At 40.6% G+C, this 22,814-nt stretch overlaps 1 protein-coding gene across 1 annotated transcript in view; it reads left to right on the top strand.

Annotated features, from left to right (window-relative positions):
* GPR158 (G protein-coupled receptor 158) overlaps positions 1–22,814 on the top strand; it is a 150,006-nt gene that overhangs the window by 90,631 nt on the left and 36,561 nt on the right. Inside the window, exons 5-6 of the mRNA XM_042477554.1 lie at positions 9,962–10,030; positions 17,104–17,213. Coding sequence (XP_042333488.1) covers positions 9,962–10,030; positions 17,104–17,213 — 179 coding nt within the window. The remainder of the gene's footprint in view (positions 1–9,961; positions 10,031–17,103; positions 17,214–22,814) is intronic.

Genomic DNA, 22,814 nt, shown 5'->3' with positions numbered 1-22,814 from the left:
TCCATTGGCTGCCTATTCGCTTCTGGGCCCAATACAAGGTGTTGGTAATTACCTATAAAGCCCTAAATGGTTTGGGACAGGGTACTTGGAGGACTGTCTCCCCCCCATTTAATCTGCCCCACACACTCAGTCAGCCGGGAAGAATCTGCTGAAGGTCTCAACTGAGCAATATGCGGTGACCTCGCAAAGGGCCTTTTCCATCTCGGCCCCAAAAATGTGGAACAACCTTGCAGACGAGCTCCGTTCCACCACTTCCCTGGATCTTTTCAGAAAGAATCTTAAGACCTTTTTCTTTCACCAAGCTTTCCCCCCATGAGATGTGATATTATGCTCTCTCCCCCTATTGCGTAATGATTTTTGCAATGTTTTTTGATCGATTCAACCAAGCTGGCTGTGTAATAGTTTTTAATATTATATTTTTTACATTGTTTTTATTGATATGTATGTATTTTTATGTTGAATTTTAATCCGTAAGCTGCTTTGATAATCGTGGAAAAGCGGGATAAAAATAAAATCTATTATTATTATTATTATAACAGCAATGAAAGACAAATGATACAGTTGGCAGTTTTTTGACATCTTTGGCCTGGCTTTCAAATCCACATTTTAAAACTTCACAACATTCTGAGAAATATTGGATTCTCCCATGCATAGTGAAAGCAGCAACTCATTAGAGCAGCCTGGAACAAATGTCAAAAGCACAGTCTTCTTCTTGACTCTTAATAAAAAATTCCAGTAAAAAAAGCATCATAGTTTTAACATCCTGTATAACATAGTTGAAAGGGTCTAGAGTTAATGGGAATTTATTAGTATTATCCTTGGTATGAAGATATAATTGCTAGGTGCAAGTAATAGTGTCATACTGACCAGTATTTCACAGATGAAAACCAGGGAATGTGCAGCCAAGCAACATGAGAGTGTGGTCAACATGGCAAAAGCTGCCATGGCATGAAGAAGAACAAACAAGCAAGGAGAGGCTGCAGCAGTTTGCTTTTGCTTGAGTCTAGTGGCAAGGGGAAGATTCTACTTCCTCCATTCCTGATTTAATTGATCACAAACTAACTTTGCACTTTGAGCTGTTTGCAGCAGCTGTTTGCAGCAACTGAAGTCAGGTGAGAATGATTGGGGAAAGTGTGAGATGGAAAGAGAACCTTGGACATTTTTAAAACAGCTGAAAAAAATGGGAGGACAGAGGATTAACTGGGACTTTCCCTGACAAATTGGAACAGTTGTGGAGAGTATTCGATCCTCCAGTCTCTCAGAAAAGCTCCAAAGGCTTGTTTAATTCTCAGTGGCTTTCTGTTAAGTTTTATAAACAGTGAATGAATGGGATTTGTTTGGTTTATTATTGACCCTCTCCCTCAAAGAAGGACAGGAGTGATAGATTGGAATGTGATGTAGAGATGTCTGAAGCATTTTGTTCTAAGAGAAAGAAAAATTAGCCAGGATTAAAGTGTGAAGGTATAAACAGAAAACATAAAGGAGCTCTGGTAGAATTTGTTGTTCATGTTCTACTGAAACAGGGAGCCCCTCATTCAGTGGCTTTGTTTGGTTTGGTGTCACACACACACACCCTTTCAACCATCTCCTTTACCAGTCATAATGGCCTGGCCTAGCTGGGAGGGCAGCTTCCCCTCCAGCTTGTTGGCACTGCCTGCATTCTCCAATGCCTTCTCAACTCAGTGGCTGGAGGAAGGAGAGGCCTGGCTCACTCACTGATGACATATCAAGTGAGCCATTCCTCTCCTTCCTCTGGACACTGAGCCACTGGAAACACCACCACCACCACCTTCCAGGCTCAGCAAGCAGAGTGGAGAGAGATGCTGGCCTAGCTTGTCTCCTTTCGCCACCTACCTCAGGTTTTGGGGAGAAATGGTGTCACCTCACTTAGGATGTCACCCAGTGCGGGTTGCACCCCTTTGAGATGCCACTGCTCTCATTTTCTGCGCAGCTCAGGAGAAACCAATAACAGACTTGGTGTTTGCTAGTCAAGAGTGTTCAAGTTAACACAGCTTACCGGATGGGGTGGTAGCCATCAGTTCCTGTAAGACACTGTATCTGCAATGGGCTGGAGGACCCCATAGTCTATAGCTCTCTTTGGATGTAAGTAGATATAGCTATGCAGTGGATGTGCTAGCCCTGCCCTTCTCCATCATTATATTTGGAGTCTGCATGTGATTTATATTGCTGGAAAATCAACACTCACAATCACATGGAAGGACTCCATGGATACTGTATGCTTCAGAGAGGAAAAGTGGCACTACTGGAGCTAATTTGGGAGTTCTACTTTATTTATTTATTGGTTTATTCCAGAATAAACCAAATGAGGCTCTAATGAATGGATTCCCTGCTGGGAAGAATAATATGTCAGTCAGCCAAAAGCTGGTGTGCTTCCACAGATGTACAGTTGCGTATGTATATACAAAAGTGTACAATACCATGAGAATACAGAGAACCCTGTGGAAGATATACAAGAATTGAAAGATTACAATGGGGGAAAAACTGGAGAGGTACCAATCTGGGCAGCAGCACTTTGATGAGGAAGCAGGAATAGACGGAATATCGTTACTGAACTAAGGCCGAATCATAAATTAATAGTAGGTAAGAATTACTGCCTCTTGTCAAGAAACCACCACTTAAAACATAGGGGCAGTACAGATGAGTGGCTAGAAGCCACCCCTGTAAGCCCCAAATCTGTACTGCAGCTGCGGCTTCTTTTTTGTGGTGTCGCAAACAGGAAGGGGTGCCACCATGATGCCACTTCCTGCCAGCAACATCTGGACGCTGCGCTGCGGTGACGTCATCATGGCGGCCCCCATGTGGATGGGAGGCCACCATTATGGCGGAGTCCATATGGACTAGGGTTCCAGAGCATGCGGTTGCTGCATGCTCCCGAACCCTAGAATCAGTGCTGGCATGCCACTTCCCGCCTGTCTGTATCGGGCCATAGTTAAATGAGGAGAAAAGCATGTTTTGCCTTCTTCCTCTTGTCTTCATTCTTCTGTCTGTTGGAGCATTTGTGTAGACAGGAGAACTACTTTTTAAAAAAAAAAAAAAAGTCCTGGTATAATAGGTTAGGCTGTAAAAAGACAAATAAGTATCATTCATGGTACCACTGGAGAGAATGAATCAGCCTTAAAAATAACCTTCCTGTTTACTCTGTGCAACCAGAAAAATCAAATGCATATAAAATACTTGAATCCCACTGCTTGAATTAATAGCTGCAATCACCTCTTTCTATAAATAGGCAGACATTTCTATTTAGCCTTCCTAAGCAATCACCGCACAATCAACAGCATCTATCAAACAAATTTTGTACTGGATAACTTCCTGTCAGTTCCCTCAATTAAATCCCTGGCAGGAAAGCTCAGGAGAATTAGCAGCAATGATTTTGCTTCCTCTCCACCCCACCCCCATCTTTTTTGTGGCAAGTCCTTTGTGTTTGTCAAGATTGTGATACATGTGTTTGCAGCAATTCTGATGTCATGTTACAGAGCTAGTTGCCTGCACATCAGCTCCATAATCCCATTACCCAGAAAAGGCATCTGTTTAATAGCCTGATGGTAACTTATCTGAAGAGCTCCCTTCTAACTCACTAATGTTTGACTTCATTATGGTAATATTATAGGCTTTTAATGGCACTCTTAAATAACTGACACCATTAGGGAACCATGCATCCTGCATTAAAATTAGCTTGCAAGTGTTCAGTCATAAAACAAAGCCAAAAAAAAAAAAAGTTCCATGAACACAGGCTTGCCTTGGCTTTTTAATCAATTAAAATGCCTTTTCATGAATGCACATATTATATTAAATTAAACACACGTACGCATTTGCACATACACATGAATATGCAGTATGAGGCAGGTGCAGAGCAACATTGCCATAATTAGCATATTGATAAGAGTAATAATAATGATTCTGAAGCATCAATATTTGTCGTACAATGCTCATACCGTACTATTAAACTGATTAAATTAAAATAGGAGGAACATTTATAGCAGGCTCTCAAATCATTTTGAATTTGAACTTCACTTCTGTGAAGTCCCAGTCAGGATGGGAAAAATTAAGGGTTTGTGGAAGTTCCCATCCCAAACACTGGGGCAATGTTTCTCATCTGTAATTTATAGTGTATGATTAGGGTTGCCATAAGTCAGGACCTCCAAACCGGGACAAATGTAGGCCAAATGTAGGACAAGATTTTCAAATGGAGGACACTTTTTTAAAAAAAATGGAAGACACACAAAAAAATTGCTGCTTTTTAAAAAATGTTAATAGAAATGCATGTTTCTTAGGCATGATCAAAATGGAGGACGTTTTGGCATTATTCCTACACAGATGGCAGAAATGTACTTCCCTTTCTGGCCAAACCTCCCCCCTCCATTCCAAAACACATACGACACACATTTGGGCATTTAACATGGCTTTATTTAACATGGCCTCTTGCCATACAGTGTCATGTATGGTTTGAGCACTGAACCATGACTCTGGAGATCAGGGTTTGAATGCAAACTCAGCTATGAAATCCAGAGGGTGGCCTTGACCATGTCACATTGTCTCAGCCTCACAGAAAGATGGCAAAGAGAAATCTTGCCAAGAAAAAAACCATTTTTGAATCCCCATTTCTGTGAGGCTGAGAGAGTGTGACATGAGTCCTGAACAAGTGGAAAGCATGCAACAACACAGACACACCACAGCCATCAAGTTATACAAACACACCACAGCCATAATCCACACACACAGATTTCTCCCCAATACACCTCTTGCAGGGTGACCAGTCCCCTGGGCCACAACCAGGCCTGCCCATCTGCTGGGCAGCCCTGCTCTAGTCTAGACTCACACAGCTAGGTATTTGAATAATCATCATCATCATCATCATCATCATCATCATGGAAGGTCCCTTTGCAAACAGACGTCACACAGCTAGGCCTTTGGGTGCTAATAACAATAATATTGCCCTCGCTTGCCCTCCCTTGCCCCCGCTTGCCCGCTGTAGCCCTCCCACCGCCTCAGAAGTTCCTTGCCGGCCCGCGGGGAGCAAACAGAGGAGAGCTCCTCCTCTTTAAGCTGGGCGGCCAATGGGGGCAGAGAGCTAGAACAGCCCTGCCCCCTGCCAGGAGTCACAGACTCCTGAAGCAGGGGGCGGGCTGTTCCATTATTGGCCAGCCTGCCAGAGGAGCTCCAGCCTCTAATTGAGCCCTGTGCGCGCCCGCGCAGATCTCTGGGGGCTTGCTTGGTGCCGGTGGCGGTGGCAGTGGCGGCGGCTGCGGAGGCAGCGGCCGCAAGAGCAGCCAAAGGAGCAGCCACATTGGTGGGTAAGAGCAGCCAAAGGCACCGCCATGGCGGCGCCCTAACAAAACCCGGGGGGCGCCCAGAACCGTGGCGGGACCGTGCAGAACGGTCCAAAAGCGGGAAAGTCCCCCCCTTGCCGGGATATGGCAACCCTAGGTATGATCTATTTCTCCACAAGCAAAGCCCCCAGGTATAGAGAAATCACCAAAGCTTAGCAGATACGAATGTGCTTCTGATCACTTTGCACGTTTTTCTCTGAGATTAAAATTTGATCTGGAAAGAAAGGTAAATCTTGCATTCTCCCACCTACAGTACCTTCCTTTTCTTTTCTTTTCCTCCCCATACCCATAGCAGGGCTGAGAAAAGGAAGGCAGGACTTCAATCTTCAGCTGGGAAATATCGCTTTCTACAAAGCAGACAAATAATTCATAGCTTGTTCTAGATCTATTTCTCCAACTTCAGTATACAAGGGGAAAAGCAGTTGACTGGGTCCTTCAGGATTTGGGAATCATAAAATACAAAAATGGTGAGAAGGCCTGTAGTTTGTTTCAGCCTTCCTCCAGCATGGTGCAGTGGTTTGAGCATTGGTTATGACTCTGGAGACCAGGGTTTGAATCCTGGCTTGGCCATGAAAACCCAGTGAGTGACCTTGGGCAAGGTCACACTCTTTCTGTTTCAGACGGTGGCAATAGCAAACTCCCTCTGAACAAATCCTGCTAAGAAAAATCCAATGATGGGGTCGCCATAAGTCGGAAGCTACTTGAAGGCACACAACAACAGCAACAACAAAACTGCAAGAAGAAGCCATTCACAGAATTATTTAGGATTCTGGGTTGTTTCAGCATCCATAACAACTACTTAGAATAGAAATTCTGCCATCATCAAACTTAATTGTTTTATCAGTCTGTACAGAACTATACTACATTAATAGCCTGTTCAAACTAAATCCGTTCCAGACCCACCCACCCCCAATATGGGGGAAAACATGTATGTTCAACCCCATTTGTTTTAATGGATGAGCATCCCCACAGTTGGCATGGCATGTGCACCACTGAATTTGCAGCGGTTTAACCTTCCATGTAAGGTTAAAGCTACGTATAGTGCACCCGTGTGTGGCACGAGCACACTGTAATACATTTTCTTCAGTTCAGAATCCTGTGTGCTTGAAACTGTTTAATCTGATGCAAGCCAACAATCTAAAAACTTTAATGACTTCCTCAAAGCAAATTTAGAGTTTACTTATAGTTCTCCATCAGTTTGCCCCCATGAGAAATCAGGAACAGTTTGGATCTGTGCACTTTTGCAAGAACCATTCATTTCAGTGAGGTTTGCTGAGAAGCTATTCCCAGTGGATTGAACCTCCTTTCTTGAAATCACTCAGTTCAGCTCTTACAGGAGAAGAAAATATTGCTACCTACTAAGCCGAAGCCATCTGGTTTTTTAAGTATGGACTAGTGCCATCTGGTTATTTAAACCAAGGCCTGCTAGGTATTGTGAATCAGTTGGATTATGCACAGCCACCTCAAAGCAGGTCCCAACCCCCAATGTTTTGGCACACAACATAAAAGTAGAAAAATGCTTTTAATAGTGCTATCTCATTTAGCATGTTTGATTTCTATATTGCATTCATACACATTCAAAGCATTTTGTGGCAATCGTTTAATGTAATATTTGTAATAATGCTAAGCAAATTCCATATACTGCCCTTAACAAAAATGACTATGCCTGAAAGAACATTTTTAAAAAGACTGTAGAACTAAAGAGATCTGTACCTCACCTATATCAATAGTTTAACTATACTTTTGCTGAAGGAGAACTGTAGTAACTTCAGCTTCACTCAGTCACTCTGTGTACTACTAATCAGTTAGATTTCAAGTTGAGAAAAAAATCTGATTCAGTATTTCACAAAAGGATTTGTGTGAATTGCTAGGCACAGGCAACATATCATATTTTCTCTTGACTACTTGTACTTTGGACTGATTGAGTCCCAACAGATTTTGTGAAACCGAAACAAGCTTAGCAGTGTGTTCATTTGTTAGTCGATTCCTATGAGTACTGGGGCTTGTCAATGTTTATCTTGTTAGAAGAGTAACTAGAAGTTCATATCCTTTATTTAGCAAAATATTTTCTGTGGAATATTTTCCACCACCCATCTCTGGTTGCAGTGCATTGAGTCAGGGTCCTCAGAGCAGGGAAGACTCTCCCAAGGGATAAAGGTGAGCTTTGTACGTTGTCCCCTGAGGTGGGAGCCATCATCATTTCTAATGGTAGGACCAGTACTTTCTAATGCCTTGTTTTCTTCAAGGCTGCTATTCCAATGGCATCCATCACCACTTGTATCAGTTTAGCTAGAGCAGGATTTAGACCTTCATCTCCAGAAGGCAATGGTCTTTTAAAAAACTAACTGGACCTCAAATCCCCATCCCAGAACAAGTTACTTCAAAATAATTTGCACAATAACAGGGATAACTCAAAACAGTACATTTTGTTGTGAAAACCCACTCCTCCATGTGAGGATGGCATTTTAACTCAGAGGGACCAAGGAATGCCAAGGATACTCACAAATAGGTCATTGTCCCTTATGATTAAAAAAGGAAGTCACAGGAGTCCCCTGTCTCCAGCACTGGTTCACTGATACCACTGGTCCAAAGCTTGTGCCTTCATAGGAATTTATACCAGTGTTTGTCTTCATCACAATCTTTTATGTTTGCCATATATGCAGTCAGTTAATGGTAGTTTCCTGACAAGTATAGCCACAAGAGAGGCTAATGTGGAAATATTTTGACATTTATGACAAGCCTCATTACACCAAAGAAGCCGCTTGGTTTGTTAGCCTGTAGGAAGAAGCAGTGCCCAGAGATAGCTGAACTATTTCAGCAAAGGGATAGTTAATGATTCTCCATGGTGAAAGAAATGCAGATTTCTTGTTTTCCCTAGCATAAGAAGTTGCTGAGTAAACCAAGCAGAAATAAATGATTGACAACAAGATGCATAAGTCACTGAGGAATGTCAGCAGCACCTTCAGGTTCATTTCTCTCATGACCACTTCTTACACATGCAATAAGGTCATACTTCTTACTCTGATCATGCAGGAGAAGAGGTCAAGTTAAAGAAACACAATAAGATGGAGGAATATTCCAGTTTGCCTTCTGAGCATGACACTAGATTTCAAAATGCCAGTCATTGTGAACCACATGCACTTGGTTGCCACAAGCCAAAATAGTTAAAAGGAGATGCCAAAGAGAAAGTTGAGCATTCTAGGGAGGCATGCAGTTACACTTCCCCAAAAGTTTCCAGACATTTAAAAAGGAAATCCCTACCCCTGAATAGTCTTTGAGCAGAATTGCTTAGTTTTTGAGTTGTGATCAGCTCACAGTATCAGCTGCTGGGTAACTCCCTACTCTCCAACATCTCACAGCTGAAAACTGGGACCCATGTGGCCAATTTTATTGTTAACAAAAAAAATATTACTGTGGAAGAACACAGAAGCTAGGAGAGACTGCAGCCGTTTGACTTTGCCTGTGCCTATTAGGAAGGGCAAGATTCCTCCTATGTCTTTCCTCTCCCAATGCTTGAGTTTGCATTTTAAACCCAGTTCGCAGCAATTGAAGTAAGCTGAGCATAAAAGGGAAAGTGGGAGAAAGAGAAAGAGACTGGGATATTTTTAAAGCAGGTGAAAAAGTGGGGTGGCAGAGGATTTTTGTTGTTGTTGTGTTGAGACATCAAGGGGAAAATGTGTGATCTTGGTTTCATTTTGCTTCGTGGAAATATTATTTTCATTCCCCTCACCGTCATGGATATTTTGACTGAATATTGTCTGGGCAACAGTAATAATGTAGTGCTTCAACTTACACTTGCTTTTCTTACATAGACATCAACTCTACAACCCTAGCATATTAACTAAAAAATACATCTCACTATGGAAAACTTAGTTATGAGCATATTAATTAACAGGCTGTACAGACCAGCCATAAAGGCTGGCATGGGAGCAAAGTGGGGTGTGTGGCATCTGCATGATGCACACCCTGACTCTGCCCCCATGCTGGCATGATGCCACATGCCCCACCACAGATGACACAGTGCCAAAGGAACACAGAAAAACAGTGGCACCGGCGGCTATAGCGCCCTTTGTGTTGCTACATGTGGTTGCCACAGCCCCAATCTGGTGAAGAAAGAGGCGACTGCAGGCTTCCCCTTGGGGCGGTCTGTACAGCCCCTTAATTAAAAAAGCTATTTGAATCTCATTATTGAGCATGGGCCACTGTGGTGTAGTAGTTGGAGTGTTGGACTCTGGAGACCAGGTTTCAAATCCCCACTCTGTCATGGAAACCCAGTGGTGACCTTTGACAAATCATTGTCTCTTTCATCCTCAGAGGAAGGCAAAGCAAAACCCCTCTGCCAAAAAAAATCATGTGATAGATTGACCTTAGGGTCAGTATAAGTCAGAAATGACTTCAAGTCACACAACAACAGTCAGTGTCTAGTCCAGATGGAAAGATTTGCAAACCAATGTGCTAATCACTGTTCTACACTGTGCTTAAAAAAAAAGTTAAATTGTGTTGCATGTATAATTCACCTACATAATTGACTACTCAAAACCTTTCAAGTTACACTAGTAGAAAGTAATGGCTTCATTACTCTAATTCCTTTTCTTTCTTTCTTTTTGTTCCAGAGCATTAAGGCATCAGGACTTATTCTCTTGGAGACTATCCTGTTTGGGTCATTGTTTCTTTATTTCCCGGTGAGTTACACTGTTACTTTCTCAAAGGGTAAAAGACAGACTATTGAGCTATATCTTGGATCCACTGCTCTTTCTTCAACTGAGGAGAGTAGGAGCACTTTTCCCACACAGCTACTCACATGGAAAAGACCACTACCTGTAAACCTTACATCCCTTCCACTGTGGAAAAAATAGGAGCAAACAGAGCTAGTGGTTTATGAAGGAAGGGACTGTTCCTAATAAACTTGAATAGCTGCAGAATATGATAGTAAGTAAATGATGACTTATAAGTGTGCATACACCCTTCTTGTAAATATTTCTACTATAGTCTCCAGCTGATAATCATTCCACTCCTGTGTCTAATACTTCCCTCTGTGATACACAGTGTTCACGATTTTTTTCCTTACAAGGTTTGTGATAGCATTTTAAAAACATGTTGTCACCCATTACTCACTCGTGAAGAAACAATGGGGAATGACCTTAGTTTTAGATCTAATGCAATGAGTGGCTGCAATTTTGCCTTTTTGGAGGTGGAAGCTATGAGTAACAGTTACTCTCTGTTATTCACTAGCATTTACCTTAAGTATGTAAAGAGTTTGGGAAAGGTGTTCTTTTAAACTAATTTTTTAAACTAGAAAACAAGAGGCCTATGCCATTCAGAGCAACATGGGATGTGGGATTGTCTGTGCTTCTTTGATGACTTTATCACATTCAATGAAGTGTGGGAGACAGCCACCCATTCACTTTAGTGCCTAATGTCTGTCACTTTATTAACAAGATGGCCTAGGCACTCCAGGAAATGTGGGTGGCTGCCTCCCACAGTTCCTAGAGTGCATAGAGCTTCCCATTAACAGACAGATGGTACATGGGTGACTGCCTCTCATGCTTCATGGAGTCGGATTAAGTCACTGAAAAAGCCACACACAAGATCCTCCACTGTTCTGAGTGTCACAACCTTCTTTTGTTATAGTACCCTATGGTTTCTTTGATACAACTTTAAAACAAGATTTGTGAAGCTGGTTTGCTTCAACAAAACAAACTTAAGACTGGTCATAGTTTAGGCTTCAGGTGTAATGATGAACAGTGTTTAAACAAACCCAGGAGCAAAGATTTTTTTATGTTCTTATCATGGCCACATCAGAAGAAGAGGGCAGACGGAGCAGGTAAAACTGGGAGAGATGCACAGAAACCAGTTTGCCATGACCTTCCAACAACTTCATGAGAATTTAAAGGGCATGTATATAAAAAAGAAACTCTAACAAGCTATTATCCTTATTGCATTTATTGTAAAGCAAGAACTTTTTTCTCATGAAAATATAGTCGTCGCCCCCCCCCCCCCCCAATTTCCACTTGGTAGGGGCAGCTTGCCTCATAAAAGTGGAAGAACCATGAATATAAATAAATATAACTAAAAATGTCGTCTTCTTCTTGAGAGTGCCTCTCTAGGAATCTCTAGGTCCTCCAGCACGATTCTCCAACTTCTGCTGGAGGTTGAGCATAGAATCATGCCAGACGACCCAGAGATTCCCAGAGAGAAGGTATTGATCAAATCCATGAATCATCATATTTACAAAAGGGAAAGCATTGAATGTGAGGAACCAACTGTATAGTCATGTGACATTCATAAAACACACTGCTACTTCTGTTGTACATGGGTTCATTGTGGAACAATGCAGGAAAACAAATAAAGATACTGAGATGTTTTAGTCCTAAACACCTCCCTTAAAGAACAGATGGCTTTTCTGGAAGATATAAAGTAACGACATTGCACCTTAGCATATTTCTATCATCATATGAGCCCAGAAAATGACCGGAAAACCAAGAAAGAATGAAGAGACCTTCAGGAATGCTGCATAGCATCAGGTCAAGGGCTTGGTTAGTGTTCTGTATATATAAGATGCCAGCTCCCAGACTCTCCATTTTCTACTACACATGCTGACTATAGGAAGCTTACTTGATAATGCCAATGTTGCTTTCCTTTGAATGCTAGCAACAATTCATTAATTATTTTAAAGTATTCTTTATGAACCTTTCCCTACATCATCATCATCATTTTGTTTCCCAGTTCATCTTTTATTTTTGTTTTGGTATATTTGTGTTATTTAATCTTATAAACCACCTTGGGATCAATTTTGATGAAGGAGGAGGGTGTGTATATGGGGGGGGGGGGGGGGCTGGATTCTGCTGATGTACTGTTCATGTGGGAGAAGTGTCAGTGCTGGCCCTACAATTAGGTAGAGTAAGGAAACCCTTCCCAGTGGTAGAACCTGAATTGGCAGGTTGATATTGGCAGCTTCCCAGCAATTTAGGATAACTCCCCAAACCCATTGTGGACCCCCTAAACAAAATTGCTGCCTTCAGGACTTTATCACACGGGGGCAATTGGAAGTATAAAGGAGATTATCCAGTGAAAATTGAGCATTCACAATTAAGATTTTTATACAATGTTGCAATTAAATGGCCATTATCCTGGGAATATCTCATGAATATCATAAAATTGCAATAAAGCTTTTCACATGATTTTGCATTGAAAATCGATTAAAGTGGCATCAAACTGTGAATAACCAGGCAATAAACAGCAACAAATCATTCACAGGAAAATCCTGAAAATGCTTTCTTGCTGTTTATTGCTAGGTTATTCCCTGGTTATTCCCAGAATAATGGCTCTTTTATTACACTGTGTCTGAAAATCTTAATTGCGATTTAATAGTAAATGCGCAATTTTCATGGGATAAACCCCATTTAAATGTCCAATTTCCCTCCATGTGATAAAATCCTGGTAGAAGACACTGTCCTTCTATTAGTGCTGCAGTACTTTGTGAAGTGCCATGTAGACTGATTGTGCGATACAAATAAATAAACAAACATTAAGATTAAGTTGCCATGTACAGACTTGGCCGAGACAGCAAAATCTTTTGGGTCAGCCCAGAGAGCATCATAATAGGTTTTCAGTCAATCAGTTCATTAATCACTGGCTGAAACAACAGTTTCTTTGGTTTAAGTGATCTGAAACAGAACTCGAATGAGATGGAACTGCAGATAGTGCAGCACATGAATATATTTCAGCCCCAGGCCAATGTGATAGATGGACAGATCTCTTTTTGTTAATTTCCTGGAGCTTTTTTTAAAAAATTGCAACCTTTAAAAACAGAGAGCCTAGTCGAAAATGGCTCATGATATATTTGTGCCTGAGGGAGGCAAACTTACCTGTCAATTGCTTGTAGATAGTATGATCATATATAGCCCTATCAGAATGGACAAAATGTTTCCCGGATCTTCTACCCAAGGTGAGCTGTCTTGCACTTCCAAATAATAGGACTGACTCTTCTGTCAGCAAGTGCTGACAGCTATCTTGTGCTTGACATAGTGGGCTGGGACAAAACTAGTTCCTGGGCCCATTCCCACTGGTGGCATGACTCGCATTGGATCCCAGGTCTGCCACAGGGAAAAGCTCGATTCCAAAAGGCCCCCCATTTACCTTATGAAAAGGGGGCCTGTTTGGAATTGGGGTTTTCCCTTGGCACGCGTGTCATTCCCATTGGGGAAGACAAGCAGCCATCCCTTTCCTTCTCCCTCTCCCCCTTTCAGTGATCCAGGGTGGCAGAGGCCCCAGAGGGACCCCATGGGTCTCCCTCTTCACTACCGTCCTTGGATTGCTGCCTCCCTGCCTACCTGGTTGCTGGTGTCTGGGGTCCGGCAGTGGTGATGGTGGTGGCAGCGGCAGCAGCAGTCCTCTCCTCCGGTCCTCCTCCTCTTCCTCCTCCTCTGCCTCTGCCTCCTCTTCCTCCTCCTCCATGCTGCTGCCTGGCCTCCTATTGCTTCTCTGCCTTGGCAGGCCTACATTAGAAGGAGGCTGGGACAGAAGGAAAGAGGCAGCCGGCCTGGAGGATGCAGGATGGAGGACGCAAACATTTGTGCATGTCTCCGTACTTGCGTCCTCCATCCTGCGTCCTCCATGCTGGCTGCCTCTCTCATTCAGCCCCGGCTTGGATCTTCTGGCTGCTATAGTTGTTGTTTTTTAAAAGGAACTTTCCTCATATCTCACTGAAAAGGCATCTTTGGTCCTAGAATATATGTTAGGAAGAGAATGGGGGACAGGGGAATGGAGGATTGAGAAACTGTGTTGGTGTAGTAGTTTGAGAGCTGGATTGTCTCAGGAGACCAGGGTTTGAATTGCCACTCAGCCATGAATACCAACTCACTTTGGACAAGTCATCCCCTCTCAGCCTCAGAAGAAAGCAAAGGAAAACCCTCTCTGAACAAATCTTACCAGGAAAACCCCAAAAGGTTCACTTTTGGGTCACCATAAGCTGGAAACGACTTAAAGGCACACAATAACAACAAACAGAACTCAAATTTATTCACATGGAAACATGCTGATGCTACAATTTGCCACTCTTTTTTCATCTCTTTGATTGAAATAAATATTTGATCTTCCCATCCAGAAAGTATGTGCCAGATTGTGAAGCTTTGCTTATCATGTCTATAATGAGGCCTAGATTAAAAGCATGTTGCATTTCGTTTTTGTCACCTTTTGTAATCTTCTGATGTTTTCTATCGCACTGTCTATTGCCAACTGTTTTGCTTTGCACAATAGTTACGGCTTCTAGGTCCCAATCAAATGTCTGATTGGTATGGCCCTGATATAGACTGTTACTTTTTAATTATTTTTATAGGTATGGGAAATAGGATATGACTTCACTAAATGGTAGAAAAGGAACGCCATGAGGTTCCTGCTGGGTCTCACATTGTTATCTTATGCTCTGTTGTGGGTTTTGAGATGACAAGGAAGTAGACTAGAAGAGTTAAGTGTTTTGTGCCATGGGCTCAGAGCTTGCAGCATTCAGATTATTTTTTCAAAGTAACTAAAGGGTTTTTTGTGGGTTTTTCGGGCTATGTGGCCATGTTCTAGAAGAGTATATTCCTGACGTTTCGCCAGCATCTGTGACTGGCATCATCAGAGAATGCTTGCCTAGAAAGACGTTGGGTATATATACTGTGTGAACCTAGGAAGGCAGGAGTGATTTGCATGTGATAACTAAAGGGTGCTTTCAACAAACAGGAATCAATCGGAATTTAGGACGTTAATACTTAATATAAATCCCATTGATTCAACAAGTGTTTTCTAGTTTGGGTTAATTTATTCCTATAACTGTAATGAATTACTCTTTAAAAGTAACTTTCTAAGCTCTGTTCTTTCTTTTCACGTCATTTGATTAGGATTTAGTTGCCAGGGACACAAATACGTTGGCCCCAATTAATGTGAATGCCACTTGGAATGTGTGCTCCGAAACCACCAGGATGCTTTTGAAAATCTCATCTATTGGCTTTATTTAGAATTTAAAAGAAATGACCTTAAGGAACTTTCCTCAGAAACGTATTAATTATTATGCTACTTATTAGCTGAGGGATGACATTTAAGGACACCATTTTCCCTTTAATACCTGCTCCACAGTACAGCTTGAAAAGTAATTAGAGTTTCACACTTTGATTTCCCTCATCTCTCCCACAGTTTATTCTCCTGTAATTAACTTTATATATCTGAGGTAGACAGAAGCATTAATATTATTTGAACAACTAAAAGAGCCTTAAGTTTAACTAGTGAGCACATTTTAGGAATAAAAAAAGACCAAGCTGAAAATTGTTGGTATTATTTTCAGCATTTTTGAGTTACAGTATATTAATACATGTAATATAAAAGTTGTTGTTATGTACCTTCAAGATGACTCTGACTTGTAATGACCCTGGCATAGGGTTTTCTTCGCTAGATTCATTCAGGTTACCATTGCTTTCCTCTGAGGCTGAGAGAGCTCAAGATCAGCCAATGGGGTTTCCATGGCTGAATGGGGATTCAGACCCTCTTTTCCTAGAGTCCCAGTCCATTGCTCAAACCAGTACAAGTGGCTCTACAAGTGTTGTGTGTCTTCATGCCGTTTCTGACTTATGGCAAACTTAAGGTGATCCCAGCAAATTTCTTCAGAGTGAGTTTGCCATTGCCATCCTCTGAGGCTAAGAGAGTGAGACTTGTCCAAGGCCACCAAGAACCAAGAAACAGATTTTGTGTGCCCAGGGTCTAGAAATCTGTTTCCCAAACAACAGCGACTCATGCTGCATGGAAAATACCAAATACATCTTTTGCTTTCTTTCGTTTTTTTAAAACTCTAGTCTATATCTTAAACTCTTACCAACAGGTATAGCATGGCAAGAGACTTGGTTTGACACCGCTTTAACTGTCATGGATCCATCCTGTGGAATCCAGACCTTTATTTGCTTTCAGTATCAAATCAAAGTAAAGCCTTTACTCTTACTCAATTAAATGCTTTGCCATCAGCAACAGAAGAAGGGAAACTTAAAAAGATTCCATACTATCAATATAAATGCCCCTGCAGCTCTGGTGAAATTGAAACAATAACTCATGTTCTTCTGCACTGTTCCTTTTAGCTTGGAATTCAGGAAACTCTTTTTGAACCATATATAAAGGCATTCCCTGGTGGTTCAGAGGGTTTTCATATTCTTTTGTTGATGTCAGGGCAGTATACAGAGATGTTCAGCAAGACAGCAAAATTTTGTGCTGCTGCAATTAAGATCTGTGAAAATAAGATTTTAGTAAATGATTAGGCTTTACTATTTGTGTATGCAGTTATAATTTATATCTATATTTTATATTTTTATGACTTATATTTACATTTATATTCATATTTTACTTGTGTCTATAGGTGTATGTATCTTACTAATGTTCATAGTATGCATGTATTTTATGTATTCATATGAATTGTGGAATATGGTCATTTATTATGGTCATTGACCGCAATAAAATGATTGATAATGGAATCTGGGAATTTGTAGTTTTCTGTGGTACCAAAGTGCTCTGACAGAAAAGGCTAAATACTGTATCATACTCTGTTTCTGATATTTATTTTTTTTCTACCCCAACATTTCCATCTCCTGTCAAAGCTAAATCCAGGACATAGTGGAAAATACAAAAATTATGGGTGTTGCTACTGCTAATAGTGATCCCTAAGAAACAGTCAAAGTAAGTATTTTCTGTGATTCAGGTGAAGATGCCTTATGTCTGATGTTCCTTTACTTTATAGGTCATCATTTTATACTTTGAACCAAGCATATTTCGCTGTATTCTCCTAAGATGGGTTCGTCTTTTGGGATTTACAACTGTTTATGGAACTGTTACACTCAAGCTGCACAGGTATTAAACACACAATTATTATCATTCCTGTGTAAATTAGCTGTATTTTTTCATGTTCTTAAGAAATTGTAATGATAAGAATTTTTTCATGAAATCCAGACATCCTCCACACACACACACACACCTTTTTTGTCTCACTGAGAGGTAAGCTATAAAAACCAAGATTCAATATCTCTGTCTGCTAAATGAGATAATAGTAGTAAAAACAACAACAACAACATAATTGCTACAGTCTGCTACTATAGTATATTTATACTCACAAGATATTTATCAGGTTATCTTTCCATGTGTTGTTTCTTGAAGACAACTGAACTTGTATGTGTTTATATTGCTGAATTGTTGCAAAATGTTTATATGTGTAGAAAAATATTCTTCAGTTTTTGTTAGTGTTAAAGCAATGTTCTCAGTACTTACATATATTTTGAGCTCCATTCCATTGATCTTCATAAGATTTCTAATTGTTGTAATCATATGCCTTTAGGGCACAATTAGTACTAAGATGTGTATTTTAGTGTAAATGCATGCAAAAAGCATATTTTACAATAAAATACATACCAAATGTATAATTTAAAGTAAAATGCACATAAAAATTTATATTTTATAAAATGCATATTTCAGGCCTTTGAAAAGCTACAGTAATTTGCTTATTTTGGGAAGAAATACAAAAATGTGCATCAGGGTAAAGTAGACGCAAAAAAATTCATATATTTCTTTGATCTTTTAAAAAAGACCCACAGGCTGATATGAAAATGAGATTAAATGGATTTCAGAATACAACATCTAGTAGAGATGAGACATAGGCACATCCATCCACCCCTAGCTGCATCCCTGTATCAAGTCAGTACATATTAAATACCTCCATTCCACAGTGCATTATTTGTGTGTAATATTAAGCTGGATTATAACCCTCTTGTTTCTCTTTAGTTGGAAAACAAACTTTACAAATTATGTTTACTTTGGTAATACAGATACATGCCTGTGCTACGATCTTTGCTACTAATCATTTGCAGTGTTCTACTTGGAGAGAGCTGCCAGGCTTACATTAAGCTTCAAAGCAAGACTAAACGATTTGGAGAATTGTTAATGGGATGTATCATTGCACAGCTTGAGGTCACTGGTTATGCTGCGGAAGAAATATGGAAGGCTTTCCCCCGCTTCTGGCTTTCATGGGAGCTTTTCTAGGAAATGACAGCTGAGATCTACTTTAGGCAAACAGATGAAGTTGTCTTCTGTTAAATCAGAGCTAAAGTAGATGTGCCATTCAACCAATGATTGGGCCTTGCAGGCATTGTTTGTCATTAAACAAACAGCTGTACAGCAGTGGGCAATCTGAATTGGAACCTAGGCATGTGGGGGAAAGAGATTTAGTCCCTTGCTGCCACAACAGTCCTGTTCTGGTTTAGCCTTCCCCAAAATGGCTGCTATTGTCATTAGTAGCAATGGTACCTCTCGTCCTAGGGCAAATCATAATCATAGAGTGCAGGATGAGGATCCAGAAATAGGATCATGGTGGGATGATGAACACTATGTCCTCACTACCTGCATTAGAAACCATACAATTCACAGAAAATGGCATATAACATACCATCCCACTGTCTCAATTTGGGACAGTCCCAATCAGTCGTTCTCTCACATGTTCAGCTGCTTTTTAAATGCCACTATTCTTTTTCCTCCCACTTTCCCCATTTGTCCACAGTTTTCTTCAGTTGCTGCAAATTGAGTTCAAAATATAAAGTAGTTTGCACTCAGTTAATTCAGCAGGAGAGAGCATAAAAGAGGGGGCAGAATTTTGCCCTTCTCAATAGGCTCAAAAGCCAACTGCTACATGTTCTCCTAGCTTTTGTGTTCTTCCTCATGAACAGCATTTGTTGTCTTGACCACATCTTATGGTGTTTGGCCATATGTGCCCAGATTTTCATCTGTGAAATTTTGGAGGCTATGATATAATATAAGGGTTGCCACTGTTGCTCCCAAACAGCACCAATTTAAAATGAAGAATTGAATTCCAAATTGCTTTGGAAGATTTGGCTGCTGTCATACTTGATTCACTGCTGCGAGAAAAGCATGTGACCTCTGCCATCCCTTATGGTTACCCTTCTTGTGCAGTTAGGCAAGCCACTGCAAAGAAAAGAGAAAATTGGGCAAATTAATTTTGAAATTATGTCTGCAAAGCAGGGGGTTTGGGATTTATGGGAGGAAAAAGCACAGCAATACACCCAAACAATGTTTCGAATCCATAGTAGCAACTCGCTGCACAGAAAAGGAAACCTGAAGCAAATTAAGTCTGAGTTCATGTTTGTAAATTAGTGGCTTGAGGGGAGAAATTAGGACAACAACAAACAAAAACAGTCCATGGAATCCACAGCTGCAACCCATCACACAGAAACAGTTGTGGAGCCACTGAAAATGATGAAGCACAAGCATAATGGAACCATGATAAAACTAAAGATGCTGCTGACATCTAATTTTAGAGTTGACATTCCAGCTTGGTGAATTGTCTGAGGGGAAAACACGCACACATCTAGGATTTAACAGAATCTGTCAGTGAGTGCTCTTAGGGTGTGAAAGGTGTTGCCATGCATAGTAGAGGCCTTCAAGGTTAATGTATTGAGTTTAGGCATTGGAAGGGTTGCCAGGTTTTCAAAACAGTAATATGACAGTCCAAATTCTTGATGTGCAGAGGAACAGGGTTAGTCACATCAGCCTTTAAGGTGCACTGTGTCTACTTGCCCATCTGATCTTTCTCTGCTGAAATATAAATCTGCCTAATAAAATTGATTAGTCTTAAAGTGCTTGGATTAGTCTTGCTGGATCTCAGAATCTTATCCCGAGTCTCCAGTTTTCAGCAGTCATCTCCAAGCAGGAGAGAAGGGTGCAAATTATTCCAGTTTTGGTGGGCTCAGCTCCAGGAGAGAGGAAAAGACTGTGTGCAGATCTCTAACTCAGCTAGTACAGCAATAGCTTGCACAATTTTCAAGACCTAATTGAATTTTTGATGCAACTTACATAGACTCTTCTGTGGGTATGTGTATTTAATTAGTCATTGAGGGTCCCTGGCCCACCCTCTGCTCTTCATCCACCTTCTTGCTAGAAGCAAGAGGGTGGATTAAATGGTCCTTCTCCCATCTTCCTAAGTGGGTGAGAAAGAGTAATCCCCTCATTTCACTTTAAAATCGAAATGTTAATTTCCAAACAGGAACAAACGTATGTGTATATTTGAATGCCACACTGTGAACAACTGTGGTTGGTACTTAATGTCCGATGCTTAATGACACCACCCAGGCCATCCCTATGGGGCTTATCACATGGGAGGCTTACCATGTGTAAATTGTCAGGAAATCGTCAGAAATCATGGGAAACCTGTGATCTGCGTTCAGACCCCCATGAGCTTCTCTCGGGAGTAAATCGTCATGGAGGCGTTGGCACTTGCTCGTCCTGTCAACGAAATGTCGTCCCAAACTGGCAACGCTATTTATATTTCCCCCTTCCATAGGTACCTTGCCTATGCGTATAGTCAAAGTTCCACCTCTAAGTAACTATAGATCTGTCAAAACACAGATCTGGATAGTAAAACTGAATAGTCTCTAAAGTGCACTTCCACCAGAGTGTTCTTCTCTGGATGTACCACTTACAATGAAGCTGCCTATTTTTCTAATGTAAATATCAAACCCAAGTATTGCCAACCACTTGTTCATGGCTAAAGAAGCAGCAGTGTATCACCTAAAAATCCCCCAATACAATACAAAATAGAGACTGCCTAACATGTGTGTGCTAATTTAGAAATGGGTGGATTACTTATAAATAATTACCCTAATCTAAATAGCAATGCAATGCATCTTACCCAAATGGGAAATGCTGTTACACCATCTGCTGTCCCACTGCAAACTATTCATTGGGAACTACAAGGCTCCTGCTACTCTTCCATCTTTGTGTTCTTTGTCTTTAAATCTTGAACTTCAAACAGAGCAATGATAGGGACCTTTTGGTCCTTGGGGTGTTTTGGATTACATTTTCTCTTGGGCTATATTTCTTGTATCTTCTGAGATTTGAAAACTGAAGATCCTTGAAACACATTCTTGAAACAGAGGAAATCCTCAGAGAGGACTTGTCCCTCACTTCCCTAAGCACTTATCTCAGAACCAGTCCCTTTAAAAAGGATTCCTTCTGTCCTGTGGTTTAGTTTTATGAACAAATCCAAGATGAGCTAGTGAAAGACCCAGAAGCTTGTCTAATGGTTTTCTCCTTCCAGGTTGGCTTTGCTAGTCACCTTAAATTCTTCTCTCTCCTTCAGTCTGCCTTGGGAGGTATTCTTCACCAGCATCTGTCAATGTGCATCCTCTAAAACTAGTTATCAGATTGCCAGGTCCTTTATAAACACATACAAAATGAAGATTTTAGCCAACAATAAAACGCCTGATAGCATTTGTTCTCCCCAGAAACAGGCACTATTTAGACAATAGCTTTGATTCCATTTTTAAAATTTCCTTTAATTAGATAGGGCCAGCTACATAAGAGGTGTAATTAAAGGGTCTCATTTCCACCAGAACTTGAATTGATCTGTTTAAGTAAAAATAATCAATGGCATGCATAATACATGGAAAGGTAAAGTCTGGACTGATCCAGGAGTACTCTTCAGCTGTGTACCTTGCTACTGGGGGAAATTCTCGCCAAACTGAGGCTAATCAGAGCAGAAAGAATCTTGCCTTCTGCCATAGATTTTTAGAGGTTTACACTCCGCACTGAATATTAATTTTAGTTAGATCATTTTTCTCTTCCATCCTGACACATGGAGATGGTGTGTTACATTGCAGCCCTCTGCGTATTTACTAGTTTTGCCAGATTTTCAAAATAAAGACAGCTAAAGTTTGTGACATGTAGGGTTGATAATCAGGTAGAAGCTATTAACAAGTTTGTGTTCTGTTCTTACCAAGTGAAAGCATCAATTTCAGCTTAGCCATGTATTTCTCTGTGAAATTAACATATTGTCCACATTGATAATGATGTGATGCACACATTGGTCTTTATAAAAGACCCACACCCAAAGTTATGGGACGTTTTGGCATCTTTTTCTGATTATATAAAGAGAAAAGCTTTCCCACCTTCATTTAGGAGACATTCTTCATAAGAAAGGACACTTGCATGTCTGCTAATTTAATTATTGATGGAAATGGGCAGAATTACCCACAGGCTTAAGGAGAAATCTTCAGGAAAGTTGGATGAAGAGACTGGAGCTCTGTAATAAAATACTGGAAAATTAAATGGTCAGGTTTATTAACTATCAAATGAAACAATAAAATCACTGACTTAGAAATGGGAAATATAGTTAATGCATACAAATATTTATTTTGCATATTAAGCATAGATAATCACATGGTTATATTAGATGGGAAAGAACAACATTTATTGGTAGAAAGAACAATTAAAGTATTTACACTGATTTGGTTACATCATTAAGAAGATCTGTTAAATTGAAACACAATAACGTAGATGAGAAGTGTGTCATAATTTAAATAAAACTAGACATAATCAATATATAAAGATATATTGAGATTAATTTATTCATGCTAAATGTATTTTTTCTAGTCATTATTGCTTTCTTTG

The sequence above is a fragment of the Sceloporus undulatus genome, chromosome 6 (genome assembly GCF_019175285.1).
Source record: "Sceloporus undulatus isolate JIND9_A2432 ecotype Alabama chromosome 6, SceUnd_v1.1, whole genome shotgun sequence".
Lineage (NCBI taxonomy): Eukaryota > Metazoa > Chordata > Lepidosauria > Squamata > Phrynosomatidae > Sceloporus > Sceloporus undulatus.
This window is presented reverse-complemented; position numbering and strand designations above follow the sequence as displayed.